This window comes from Rhamphochromis sp. 'chilingali', assembly GCF_963969265.1.
Source record: "Rhamphochromis sp. 'chilingali' genome assembly, chromosome: 1".
NCBI classification, from domain to species: Eukaryota; Metazoa; Chordata; class Actinopteri; order Cichliformes; family Cichlidae; genus Rhamphochromis; species Rhamphochromis sp. 'chilingali'.
Window position 1 is genome coordinate 45,477,594 of NC_137929.1, and position 15,141 is coordinate 45,492,734.

The following is a 15,141-nucleotide window of genomic DNA, read 5'->3' on the forward strand; positions in this document are numbered from 1 at the left end:
ATTACTGCATGCTATAGTATCATTGCATTTGATGGCTCACCTGGTCTTGCTCCACAATCAGTGTTCCCCTTATTCTCATGCAAAGCTCTGTAGTGCCTAAGCATGGATAAGGTGTTGTTGTTGTTATATCCCAGCTCCCTGGCACATAGAAAACACTTCACCTTGTACAAAAGTAAAGCCGCTTAAGATAAATTGTATTGCACCATCAGTATTATGAAAATACATCTTCTTTAGAAATTTACATACCTTGTTGGGAGGAATAAGATCAAGATGTTCCCACACAGGGGAGGACATCCTCCTCTTCTTAGCTGGCTCCATTCTCTCCTGACTTTCTCTCCTCACTCTCATAAACCTCCAAACTGTCTCCAAACTCTCACTAACCGCAGCTCTCCATCAAACACCCACATTTTGAATGAAGTCTGAGGGGTTTATATCGCTGTCATATCTCGCGGCAAAGTTCGAACCACTTCATGAACCAGTCACGTGGTACAGCCGGGCAGCGAGGCTTCGGGCGTCATCATTTTCAGCTCCTCCCATAAATGAAGCAAGCCTCGATACGCGCATCACGGAAACGCCAATTACTCGACACATGCTTCGAAGCCTCGATGCAGAATGTCACATCACTATCAAATAAACCTAATAAAAGACTCCATAAGAACTAATGTGTTTTTCTTTATTACCCTATTTTAAATTCCCAATCCAACAATTTATCATTAACAATGCCAACAAGGTAATGGAACCCCTGGTCTCCATTACAGTGCCCGAGAGAAGATTTTCAGGTTTTTTTGTTTTGTTTTTTTTTTTTAAATTTAGACAGTTAGTATTCATTTATTTGGCACAAGTATAAAGAACACAACACTGAACTTGTCAGGGTAGTAGGCTGTAGCTCAGGAGGTAGAGCAGGTCAGCTGTTGATCGGAAGGTTGGGGACACTAAAGAAAAAGAAAATGTCAAATAATTTGTTCAATTCAATGTTAAGTGCTTGATTAACACCTTTGTATTAAAATATTATTTTGAACATATTCTTTATCCAAGATAAAGTAGAAGTAACCTACACACCTTTTACGTTAAATTGCAGAACGTCGTACTGTCCGTCATCCTCAGTTAGCTTCACATACACTTAACAAAAATATAAACGCAACACCTTTGTTACTGCTCCCATTCCCCATGGGATGGACGTAGAGACCTAAAATTCATTCCAGATACACAATATAACCATCCCTCCCAAACAGTGGTCACAAATCAGTCCAAATGTGTGGTAGTGGGCACATCTGCTATATTGAGATAATCCATCCCACCTCACAGGTGTGCCACATCAGGATGCTGATCTGACATCATGAGTAGTGCACAGGTGTACCTCAGACTGCCCACAACAAAAGGCCACCCTGGAATGTGCAGTTTTTTGCGCTATTGGGGGTCTGGGGACCCAGAACCGGTCAGTATCTGGTGTGACCACCATTTGCCTCATGCAGTGCAACACATCTTCGCATGGAGTCTATCAGATTGTCAATTGTGGCCTGTGGAATGTTGGTCCACTCCACTTCAATGGCTGTGCGAGGTTGTTGGATATTCGTGGGAACTGGTACACGCCGTCGTATACGCCGGTCAAGCACATCCCGAACATGCTCAATGGGTGACATGTCCGGTGAGTATGCTGGCCATGCAAGAACTGGGACATTCTCAGCTGCCATCTGCCCTGAACAATGTGAACCATGATTCATCCGTGAAGCGCACACCTCTCCAACGTGCCAGACGCCATCGAATGTGAGCATTTGCCCACACAAGTCTGTTACGGCGACGAGCTGGAGTCAGGTCAAGACCCCGATGAGGACGACGGGCATGCAGTTGAGCGTCCCTGAGACGGTTTCTGACAGTTTGTGCAGAAATTGTTTGGTTGTGCAAACCAATTGTTCCAGCAGCTGTCTGGGTGGCTGGTCTCAGACGATCTTGGAGGTGAACCTGCTGGATGTGGAGGTCCTGGGCTGGTGTGGTTACACGAGGTCTGCGGTTGTGAGGCCGGTTGGATGTGCTGCCATATTCTCTGAAACGCCTGTGGACAAGGCTTATGGTTGAGAAATGAACATTCAATGCACGGGCGACAGATCTGGTTGACATTCCTGCTGTCAGCATGCCAATTGCACGCTCCCTCATTGCTTGTGGCATCTGTGGCATTTTGCTGTGAGACAAAACTGCACATTCCAGGGTGGCCTTTTGTTGTGGGCAGTCTGAGGTACACCTGTGCACTACTCATGATGTCAGATCAGCATCCTGATGTGGCACACCTGTGAGGTGGGATGGATTATCTCAATATAGCAGATGTGCCCACTACCACACATTTGGACTGATTTATGACCACTGTTTGGGAGGGATGGTTATATTGTGTATCTGGAATGAATTTTAGGTCTCTACGTCCATCCCATGGGGAATGGGAGCAGTAACAAAGGTGTTGCGTTTATATTTTTGTTGAGTGTACTTCAGTTGTTGATTAGACATAACCTGGACCAATATTCAAGATCCAAGATTAAAATTTTAAGAGGACAAAATAAAACCTATCCTTAGTCATTCATGTACTATATAAAACAGTGCATGTTTGAATACTTTTTTTTTTTGCAGTTCTTTTGATGTCAAACTACATGTCAGATTCCACAAAAAATGAAACAGAGGGGCATTAATGCCAGCCTGAGCAGTTTACTTTGTTTTTTCATCACTAACAGCTTGAATGTGAACTGTAACATTGATATAGTTAGAGGCTATTTACAGTTTGCATTAACAGTTATTGCTAGTAAGTTTGACTTGATTCTACTTACCCTGTGGAACTGCATGCAGGTGCAAAATCAGTACTGTTCTTCCATGAGGCTCCAACCGATTAAGAAAACTGCCCGCACTGGGAGGGCTGGGTCTAACTTGAGTTCACAATCAACTCTATACAGAGTTAAAGTTATTAAACTCATGACAGACTTAACATTTTTAACCAGCCTCTGCGCAGAGTTACAGTATTTAGAATTTTCTCTTTTAAGAGTTAAGTCAACACTGATTGAATACATGTTGTGTTACGCCCCAGTCTAGGGGTACAGGAACGCAACACAAGTTTGAAAGAATTGCCCCGCCCTGGTCCCCAAAACCATACACAAAGGGAAACCAATTTCTTAGTGAATCGTGATTTATTTTTCTGCACTGCAAAAATGAAGCTCCGGGGTGAACAAAGGCCAAAATAACAAACAAAACAAGCTAAGTCAGGAGGAGGTGTTATCTACAACCCTATGTGAAATCAAATATCAAACAAAAGACAAGCGCTACACCTAACTCCCTAACTGAAATAAACAGGAGAAAACAGTGCAAGGAAAAACAATAAGGCAGCTCACCCCTTCTGTTGCAGTGCTATTTACAAGGCTATTTACAATGAAAACTAATGTACACACTATATACAAAACTCCAAAAAAGTCTCAGGTTTTGGAGGCCAGGGTCAGGTCTGCTGCTGCTGTCAGTGGCTGCCCCGGGACAACTGCTGGTGAGGGATTTGAATGAAGATCACATGGCCAGGGGACCAATCAGCAGCCGTCAGCTCATCCACTCCGGGACCTGCAAAGACTTAAAGGCACAGACAACAACAGCCACCAAAACAGATTATGGACAGGGCCATAACAGTTGTCAAATAACTCCAACATTGCACAATTTAAATCACACTTTGGGGGTTAAAATCAGCTCTGAGACATTTACTCCAGCACATTGAAACACTCCAATTTTTTCTGTGCAGCTGTGATTTTATGAAACTATAAGTATGACTGAACTTAAACTTTGTTCTATTAGTATGAGTTAGAGTATGGAGAGTCATCCATCCAACCATGTTATTTGAGTCCTCAGCAATGTAATGTGTAAATGGTGATGTCACACAGCCGCCTCCATCTTCTCTTTACAATTTATATTCAATATATGTTCATAACTTTACTTACTTTGGCTGCAGCAGGTTGGTGTAATCAGAGACTGACTGCTGACAGCAGGCTCAAACAATCAGAGAAGGATGATAGCACTGCACTGTAAGAGGTGGCTGTAAATTATAACACTTACTGGCAGCTGGATGCAAGTAATTTACTGTAAAAAGTGTTCACAGTAACTTTGTAAACATTTGTATAGCAAAGAAAAAAGATCCTGCTGTAACTGATTTTGCAGCAAAAGTTCTGCAACTGAAATTTGCAGTAATTGATATCACTTTAATGCAAATATCACAGTAGCAATCGCTGTACTTGTTGTAATAAATATTTTCAATCTAATTAATGGTCAATTTAATTTACTGTTTTTGAGGTTATTTAATTTACAGTAAAATTACAAACCTATTACAATATTCTGTTCCAGTAAAGTAACTGTAAATTTAACTTCGAGTAAAAGTACTGTATAATTCATTTGTTTTGTCTTACCATTACTGTAATGTCTTACTGACATTACAAAAGCTTGCTGCAATATGTGTATCAATCTCATTTCATTATTATTTAAACATTGTTGTAGTTCTCTTTAATAAATGTGTGTTTTCAGTTCCAGCCTTAACTTCTGGTCTTTTTGCATTTTATTCTCATATTAACAAGTTTCTCTTGTCCCACCACAATATTCAGATTGTTTCTGATTTTTTTTTTTTTTTTTAAATTTTGAGCTGATTTTAGAAGCAGCAGCTGATTAAAAAAATAATCCATCCACATTCAGTCTCGTCCATTTCACATCATTCAGCACAGACGATCACATACTTAAAGTTCTGAGCTGAAAGAAATATTTCTGCTTCGTTTGAAGTTTGACTGCAGGTCAGAGTTTGTCCAGCAGGTGGTGCTGCTGCGTCAAACCAAACAGACTTAACTGTTTTTATCACTGAATAAAAATGTGTTTGACACAATGGAGAAAACATAAAGTAAATGTCTGCTGTTCTTTTACATCACAATTTGATCGGCTCAAACACCACAGTGAATCTTTTCATGGGAAACTGGTCCGTTTCAGGTGTTTTCGTTAGAAAAGACGACAACAAAACAACTTTCATCAATAAATTTAAACTGTTTAATTCATAATTCTGAATTTGAATGTGAGACCACAGCTTCAAAACACATTGTACACAATCTGAACGACTGATTGGTTTAGAGTAGAATTTAATATTTCCACAATCATTACAAGAAAGCTAATAATCAGTAATATGTTCCTATTCAATTCATTAATAAAAACTATGATGTTATTAAAGGTATTAATTAATGTAATAAAAAACAACAATAATAAGAATTACACTACTCTATCATGGCCCAAAATGGCCATGATAGAGTCAAGAGGAACAATTTGGTGTATAGTGTATACTATTGACATTAAGGAGCTGATGTTGAAAATTAAAAAATCAGGAAAAAAAATATACACCTTTGGGAATTTTCATTCCATTTGTATTAACCGAATGAAAATGGTTGAAAAAAGAAAAGTGGCCACAAATGGCCAGGATAGAGCCCAGAGGGTTAACTTTATATCTTTCTTCTTTGCAGCTCATATATTATGTTTTTCTTTAGTCCATCTAAACAACACTCAAAACATTATTACTATTACTGTTATTTTTTTAATCTATTTCCTTGTAAATGGAACATTCACAAGCTGCTGATAAATGTTATTTTTCATTGATTATTACTGAGTAACACAATCATTTAATTTTCTTTTCGAAGTTACAGATTTTACTATGAAACCAGCTGTGAGTCCCACTACAGCTCCAGCTAACCCTCCTACTGCAGCCCCCACTGGACCCCCTATGGCTCCAACACCAGCTCCAAAAGCAACTTCAATGCCAATTCCAGCACCAATACCAGCAGCAACTCCAGCCCCAGCTCCAGCAGCAGCAGCTCGAACATTAACACCAGTATCAGCAATGACGTTCGTTCTTTCAGCTTTGTATCTTGCTTCTTTGGCCGTCATCTTTGGATTTTCTTTCTGAAGTTGTTCCATCTCTTTTTTTATGGCTTTCTCTGCCTTTTCAAACATTTCGGTGGTGTAGCAGCGTCCTCCATTTCTCTCAGTCATTGTGTTGATTTTCTTCAGCAGCTCTCTGACCTCAGAGGGATCCTTGTTTCTGCTGTTAAAAACATGATATCCTCCACCGCACTGACTGATAAAGTCTTTGAGATCTGGATGTTTGATTGCTTCTTCTATGGTGTCTTTATTCTCATCATCTTCATGGATTACCAAGGCCATTGTGTAATCAGCTGCTTGTTCACCAAATATCTTCTGAATGATTTTCACAGTTTTTTGTTCTTCTTTGGTGAATCTGTTTAGTTGGATCACAACCAGGAACACATGAGGACCAGGAGCAGCAAAGGAGATGCATCTAACAATCTCTCTCTTCACCTCCTCTTCAGTTAGTTTAGTTTCATACAGACCTGGAGTATCAACTACAGCTAGTTTTTGACCTTCAAACAGACATGTTTCCTTCTGACACTCTGATGTTACAGAGGAAGAAGAGGATGTTGATCTAAATACTTTTCCCCTTAAGATGATGTTTCCTGCTGCACTCTTCCCAACTCTGGTTTTCCCAACAAGAACAATCCTGAGGTCGGCTTTTGGTTTGTTTATGGCTCTCTGAGCTTCTCTGAACATTTCATTGGTGTAGTACTCTCCTCCATTTCTCGCAATCATTGTGTTGATCTTCTCCAGCAGCTCTCTGACCTGAAAGGGATCCTTTTTCCTATTGTTAAAGACATGATATCCTCCACCGCACTGACTGATGAAATCAGAGATCACAAGATTATCATTGATAATTTTTTCTATGGTCACCCCATCTGCCTCAAGATTGTCCCCACAAGTGAACAAGGCCATAGTGTAACATGCTGACTGTTCTCCGAGCATGGTCTGAATGATGTTGACAGTTTCTTGATCTTCTTCTGTGAATCTGTTGGCTTGAATCACAACCAGGAACACATGAGGACCAGGAGCAGCAAGGGAGATGCAGCTACTGATCTCTCTCTTCACCTCCTCTTCAGTTTTTCTGGTGTCAAATAAACCTGGAGTATCAACTACATCCAGTTTTTGACCTTTAAACAGACCTGTTTCCTTCTGACACTGTGGTGTTACAAAGGAAGATGTTGATCTAAATACTTTTCCCCTTAAGATGATGTTTCCTGCTGCACTCTTCCCAACTCTGTTTTTCCCCACAAGAACAATCCTGAGGTCGGCTTCTGATTTGTTCATGACTCTCTGAGCTTCTCTGAACATTTTATTGGTGTAGCATCCTCCTCCATTTGTCGCAATCATTGTATTAATCTTCTCCAGCAGCTCTCTGACCTGAGAGGGATTTTTGTCTGTGTTGTTAAAGACATGATATCCTCCACCACACTGACGGATGAAGTCAAAGATATTTGGATCATTACTGATCATGTTTTCTATGGTGACTTCATCCCTTTCCAGATTGTCTCCGTAGGTGAACAAGACCATAGTGTAACGTGCTGACTGTTCTCCAAACATATTCTGGATGATGTTGACAGTTTCTTGTTCTTCTTCTGTGAATCTGTTGGCCTGAATCACAACCAGGAACACATGAGGCCCAGGAGCAGCAAGGCAGATGCAGCTACTGATCTCTTCCTTCACCTCCTCTTCAGTTTTTCTGGTGTCAAATAAACCTGGAGTATCAATTACAGCCAGTTTTTGACCATCAAACAGACCTGTTTCCTTCTGACACTCTGATGACAGTGATGACAGTGATGATAAGGATTTAAAAGCTTTTTCTCCTAAGATGGTATTTCCTGATGCACTCTTCCCAGCTCCAGTTTTCCCAATAACAACAATCCTAAGGTCACCCTCTCGGAACATTACAATGCTGTAGTATCTTCCTGCATTTTTCTGAACCATGGTGTTGATCTTCTCCAGCAGCTCTCTGACCTGAGAGGGATCCTTGTCTTTGTTGTTAAAGACATGGTATCCTCCACCACACTGACGGATGAAGTCACTGAGAGCTGGATTATCACTGATTAATTTTTTTATGGTGTCTCCATCTGACTTCAGGTCATCTCCATGGGTGAACAAAACTAATGTGGAACATGCTGACCTTTTCCCAAACATCTTCTGAAACATTTTCACTATTTCTTGATCTTCATCTGTGAAGCAGTTTCCCTGAATCACAACCAGGAACACATTAGGACCAGGAGCAGCAAAGCAGATGGCTCTCTCCATCTCTGCTGTCAACTCGTCTTCAGTTCTACTGGAGCCACACAGACCTGGAGTATCAACTATAGCCAGTTTTTGACCATCAAATGCTCCTGTTTCCTTCTGACACTCTGATGATGTCAATTCAAAAGCATTCCCTTTTCCTAAGATGGTGTTTCCTGAAGCACTCTTTCCACCTCCAGCTTTTCCAACAAGCAAAATCCTGAGTTCTGGCTTCTCTGGTTCCTCTGGTTCTTCTTCCTCTGTTGAATTACAACAGTAGTACAATTTTTTTTTAATTTATCATTATCTTGTTAATAATTTTACCTCCTCACTACATATGACTCTGGATACTGTATCTCATGTGAAAAAGGGAACCTCAAATCAAAAGTATTTGACTCCCTGGTATAATTCTCCAACACATACTTTACAGCAGATTAACTCGTAAGGTGGAGAGGAAATGGAGTATCATAAAGGGCTTTGTGACTGAAACTGGGAAAAATATTTTAAAAATTCCACCTTGTCAGGTTTTTTTCCGCAGAACTCATGGTTTTAGTGTAATTACGTGTATAATTTACCTTTTAAATTGAAATCTGGTATCCTATAGAGTAAAAAACCATATCCAATAATGATTTCTTACATTAATATAATATTTCTAGAAGGGAGACTCAAGAGAAATACAAATAGAAAATGTGAGGAATTCCTTTTTTGCTAAAGCATATAGTTAGGGCTGGATCAGGTGACCCTGAGTTCTCCCTTAGTTGTGCTGCAATAGGCATAGGCAGCTGGGGGGTTCCCATGATGCAGTATTTCTTCTTCAGTCACCTTTTTCACTCACTACGTGTTAATAGACCTCTGCATTGAATCATACTTCTTATCAGGGCTGGCTATACGCTGGGGCAAGAGGGGGCAATGCCCCCTTAAACAAACGTCCTGCCCCCTTAAGTCAAACTTCTAGAATTTTAGAAAGAAAATAATTTATTACCCACAAGCTGAATATGGACAAGATTTACTTCAGTAGCTGAAAAAATCAGCAAGAAAAGGCACAAATTAAATGATAGGTTTCATGCACAGGCTCACACAACACTCGGCAGAGAGCTCCCCCTCCCCCCAGCTAAACATCCATGCGACGCATCTTGCCATCGCCTTCAAGTTGGACTCCAGTTAAAGAACCCATGTCAAAGTATTGTGGTTAAGTTAAATCCAATTTATTAACCTACCTCTGAGATGAAGTGCAGCTGCGAAAAGCATACTTTTTCCATTTGGCTACTGCAGGCAATGAGGTGCGTTTAATGTCTCTCTGATTCCATAAAACTGTGATAAACAGGTATTTATGTTGTGTTTTTTTGTTTTGTTCTTTTTATTACTATGCCAGCCCTTTTTAGCTTTGTAAGTATTGGCTGTATTGAGAGATCTTATTTTATTCTTACTTAATTTTGCAAATTTATTTGAATTAGGCCCTCCAATTATGATAGATTTTATGTTGTTAATTGTAAAGATCTGGATGGATATTTTATTTTATTCTGTATTTCTATTTTTAAGTTTTATTTTTCAAGACTTTGTGAATTCTGTTTTTTTTTTTTAAACCAGGCCTACCCTTTTTAGTTTTGTTAATATTGGCAATAGTGTGAAGTGTTATTGTTTGCTTCAAATATATTCGATATAGGCTATCCAATTAAGTTAAATGTCATGTTTTTAGTTGTTAGAATCTGATGAGCAATATTTTATTTTAGTTTTTGTTTATTTGGGTTTCTGTTATCCCCCTGAGAGATTGCCACCTTAATATGGTCAGCGGGTTTGCGCACCTTAGTGACCATAACAGCTTGACCAGCCGAAGCTCAGCCTTCAGGTGGGACACCCAAGTTGGTCAGGTGTTAGGGTAGAGGCCTGACGAAGTGCAATCCAATTACATGACAAAAACAGTTATCCAGAGTAGGGCTGTCATGATTAGTCGACGTTCAAAATCATCAATGACTTATTTCATAGTCAGCACATCGTTTGAAGCTTTGTAAGATCCTGAAAGACGCGGGAATAAGTAGTAGGATTTAAGAGTGTAGTAACGGACTGAAACAGAAGATGGCAGCACTGCATCTACAAGGATGCCAGCTGCCGTTAAACCCAGACAAAGAAGAAGCTGTGTCTGGTATCGTGTCTGTGTCCAAATTCAGGAACCACATTCTCCTGTCCCCCTATGTATAGGCTGATTACGTTACAGCAACGCAACGAAGGCTGTCCAAATTCATAGATTCCTACAAATGCGGCCGACAAATGCGCCCTTCATTTCTCCAGATTTGAAGGATGGGTCGGGTGTATCCTTTGGACGAAACCTATCCTAGAATTCATAGCGTGGCCCAGCCAATTCCAGTTTTCGACAATGGCGGCAGCTAGTTAGTTTTAATATTACTCTTATTACTCTTTCTGGGTCACAAAATAACGTTTTCAGATATTTTCAGGCGAGAATGTAGCTGTGTATACTTCAAATATCTGAGCCGGTGAGAACACCGAACTCCCAGCACATCGTTTTCAGACCCCCAGTGGTCTTTCACTACTCAGGTTAAACATGATATTTAAGTCACTTAGATAACTTACAAATTTTATTGTTTGGATTTTTTCAGTGTTTTATTTGTTCCTGAATAAATCAGTTTGGCTTAGATTAAAGTTATAGTTTTTACACAGCTGAATAAACGTCAAGCAGACAACTGATTAAACAGAAGTGTGAGATGGTAGAATTTAGTCCTGTTATATTTTAGGGAGCAAGGAGCAGACGGCTGAGTTTATTAAACTCCACCGAGACAATCTCCAAATTTCATTAAAACTTTAATAAACTATCATCTTGTCTTTATTTTTAGTTACCACATACCTTAAACACTTCATGCTGTAAGCTAATGATAGTTATAAAAGAGCAGATGCTGGTGCAATAAGCTGTATGTTTTACGTCCAATGGATGCATGATCTGATTAGTCGACTAATCACAAAAATAATCGATGTCTAGTTGACTATCGAAATAATCGTTTGTGGCAGCCCTAATCCAGAGAACCCCACCCAACCCCCACACCTTTCTCGCCTCCATTGCCACTATGTGCCCCCTTTACATTTCTGTCTGCCCCCTCATATATGCCTGTCTAGAACCGGCCCTGCTTGTTATTAATCTCTGTCTCTCTCCCACAGCATGTCTTTCACACACACCAGTGTGTGAATGTGAGAGTGAATGAATAGTGGCATTGTAAAGCGCTTTGGGTGCCTTGAAAAGTGCTATATAAATCCAATCCATTATTATTATTTATCCTGTCTTTCATCTTTCACCCTAATTGGTCGCAGCAGATGGCCCCACCCTTCCTGAGCTTGGTTCTGCCGGAGGTTTCTTCCTGTTAACTCCTTGCCTTCACGCTCAAAGTGCTTGCTCATAGGGTCATATGATTTTGGGGTTTTTCTCTTTATGTATTATTGTAAGGTCTACCTTACAATATAAAGCGCCTTGAGGTGACTGTTCTTGGGATTTGGTGAGGTATGAATAAAATGGAATTTAATTAAAAGTCAAATTTTACCATTTCCTGCATGCTCTCTTGTGTGCAGCCCGAACTGACATTAAATCACTGAGAAAATAAAAATAAACACTGGGCTCCAGCAATATTGTAAAACTTAGAAGCAGTCCTAGAAAAGAAAACCTGGGAGAGTTGATCAGCAGGAGTGAGAGAAGGAAAACTAAAGGCAGGTTTAAGGTAAGTAAGGCTTGTGTTGGGTTCCCCACTGATGGATTTTCTTTTCTTTTTTTTTCTTTTTTTTTACAAAAATATTTGAAGACTGATTCCCTTAAAACTTGTTGTTTTGTACTAACATAAAATAAAAACAAAACAACAATGATTATTCTGAGATGCAGGTGCGAGGCACTCACTAATTTTCCTAATCCTTCCCCGTCTGTAGAAAAAAAACAAAAAGAAAGGAAACCTGAAGTTAAAGAGTTGTAGAAAATTAACAGGACTGACTTTACGCACGTATCCTTCCCAGGGAAGTACAACCATAATAAAAAGTTCTGAGGATGTGTTAAATAATAAGGAATGGAGTAATTTTACAAACCCGTATTTACAATTGTTTAAACTGTGATATTTTGATATTTCATTAAAAATATTGGCTCATTTTCAGTTTAATTGCAGCAAAAAGTCTGAAAAACTTTGAAACAGGTGAAACAAAAGACTGGAAAAGTAAGTCATTAATCTTATCTCTAACCTGGGTTAGTACAAGCTGCACAAAGCATAAGGATTAAGTGTTTGAATAGATATGTACTTTATTGCAGCAATGAAACCTCAAAATTGTTTCACTGCAGTTTGCTGCCCTATACTTCCTGCTTCAGAGTGCTAAATGTTTGTTTGTGAAGAAAACAAGTGTTCAGTGCGACGACTAAGGAAACACCTTCACGCCTTCATTCCTCTCTGCAGGTTTACTGTATGTTCAAATCATATTTCTTTTCTTCTTGTGTCATCAACAAACTGTTGATGATAATGACGAACCAATTATTTTCCTAAAAATTTTTTTGTTTTCTTTATGTTCTGACTCTGGGTTTTAATCAAAGAAAAAAAAAAATCAGTCTGTTATTTTTTTTACCCAGCTTTTGATGCTAATGTTCATGTTGGGCATCAGATTGTGCTTAAAAAAACCGTCAAAAGTAATATTAACAAAGAGAAATTGTTAGAGGAAGAGATCAAACAAGAAGATAAACTCAAATAATGACTAGAATCTAATAAATGTTCAGTTTGATAAGTGGGTGTTGAGTTTTATTAAAGTTTTATTTAAAAATAATGTTACAGATTAGTCTTTTTAAATGCACTCACCTAGACGAGTGTATTTGCTGGCCATGTCTGTCTCGTACAGGCAGTTGATGTGTGATCTGTCTGCTGATGTTCTGCTGCTCAGCAGTTTCCTGTTTATCGCTCTGCGGTGTTTGAATATGTGGAAATGAATCTGAGAGGGGATGTAGCAAGATCAACAGAAAACAGGTAGTTGTTCATGTCATTCAAGTTGAGTTACTTTTGTATGACAGAGGAGTTTATACTTTGTGCATGTTTTGTGTTTGGTGCATTGAAAAAAGGAGAGCTAATCTCTAATCTGGGTGTTTAACCTGTGTAAGTGTGGAGCTCTGAGCACTGACAGTTAGTCACAGACACTGTTCTTAATATTTATATTTCATTTAGGGTTACATGATCTTCCTCTGCTGTAGTGCTCAGTTGTGATTTATGCTAAGAGAACAGCTTCCAGACAAGACAGCATAATAAATCAACTCAACTGAACAGAAGCCTCACACTCTTCAGGTCTGATGACAGCACCAGTCTTTGATGGGTGGTGTTGGAGTCCAGAGTTACATCAACAGTTTTGAAAGAAGACATAAAGAACTTTATTTTCTGTGTAGTTCAACTTTCACTGAAATTGGTTTGGTTAAATGTTACTCACATGCATATTCATGTGTCCTCTTTATCCCTGCAGACAAACAAAATTATTACAGTACTGCTGTTAAAACTCAGCAGATATATTTGGATCTCAGTTATCAGCAAATTTATGTACAGTGTAAACATTATTAAAGGACTTGATACAGTAGAGAGGACGTGGACACTCGTTGGGCTGTTATCAAGTGCTTTGACAACATAATCTGAACAAAAACAAGTCAGGTATTAATTAGGAGCTGGCCTGAGCTTACTTTAGGTACAACTCAGAAAATACTGAAATGTTACTGAGTGTTTGGATGTTCTGCTCTAATCAGATAGTCCTAAAATACATTAAAGGCCTATAACATATAATATCATTCAGTGCAAATGAACAGGCCTCCTTTTACCTGGAAGTCTGTACATTACCTTGTGAACATCTGTCAAACTGTATCCCAGGCAGCAAATAAATGTTTACATTACCTGCTACTACATTAACTTTCAGCTCCATCTGACGGAGAAGGAGGTTTTTGTTTATTGTTTTGTAGAATGATTACAAAAAAATACATTTAAACCTGTTACATCCTGGGAGTGTGTGGGCGTGGTGTTGTCTTCTCCCTCTCCTCCTCCTTTGTTCTGGCCCCTCCCCTTGTCTCTCTCTGCCCCTGCCCTCTCCTTTAGGTCACACCTGCTGCTCATCTGCTCTCGTTACAACCAATTACCCTCAGGGGTGATATAAGCTGGAGAAGAGCAGTGTGGAAGAGAAGGGAGAGGTTTCTGGTGGATTTCCGCTGTGCTGGTCAGAGTGTGCTACTGACTTAGGTGTGGAACAGCCTGCTGTGTGTGACCAGCCTTCTGGTGTGTGGCTCTTTGTGAGTAGTGCTTAACTGAGCAGTGATTGCCCATGAGTGACGGTGGCCTTCGTTAGTTTGTGTGGCCTGCCTGGATATTGTTTGCTAGCAGTAGTGATGGCCAAATGAAGCTTTCCGAAGCACTGAAGCTTGTATTGAAAAATGGTTCATTACTCAAAGCTTTTCAACACAGTCCTCTCCGGTGACATCTGGTGGCGAATATTTTGAAGAGCAGCTTGAATCTGCAAAATAAAACGGACTGCTCAATCATCACTGCTCACTCAAGAGTGGAGTTCTCTCTGATATTGGGCCACCGTTCCGTTGCTTTGAACATGTAATTGGTTTTGTTTTCTCGATTGGGGGGCTGAAAAAATGTAATGCGTATTTGCGTAATACATTTTGATCAATAAACTAAGTTAGCAATATATATAATATACATATGATAACGCACAGCACATTATGGAGTATGCCCCTGCTGTGGAGTCCTGCCTCCATCTACTTGTCATTTAATCACTGGACAGCTGGACAGGTTCATACAAAATATTAGATGAGGCCAATTGTCCTATACATATTTTTGACCTAGGAGTGGGATTGATTGTGAACTGGAAAGGGAAAATGCTTAGGGGGCTGAGTACGGCTGCATCGTTACTGATTTGTAGAATCATTTTGATTCGATACAGGATCCGATTCAATTTGATTGGAATCTGGAAAGTTTTGCCTCAGTCAGAAATATTACAATT

General features: G+C 39.6%; 1 protein-coding gene across 1 annotated transcript; it reads right to left on the reverse strand.

Annotated features, from left to right (window-relative positions):
* Positions 1 to 5,634: 5,634 nt before the first annotated feature.
* LOC308411454 (GTPase IMAP family member 8-like) lies at positions 5,635 to 12,990 on the reverse strand (the record flags this gene model as incomplete). The annotated part of the gene is made up of 3 exons (XM_080905340.1): positions 5,635 to 7,533; positions 8,128 to 8,402; positions 12,966 to 12,990. The coding sequence occupies 3 exons, from the start codon at positions 12,988 to 12,990 to the stop codon at positions 5,635 to 5,637; spliced, it is 2,199 nt and encodes a 732-aa protein (XP_080761466.1).
* Between the last annotated feature and the right edge of the window lie 2,151 nt (positions 12,991 to 15,141).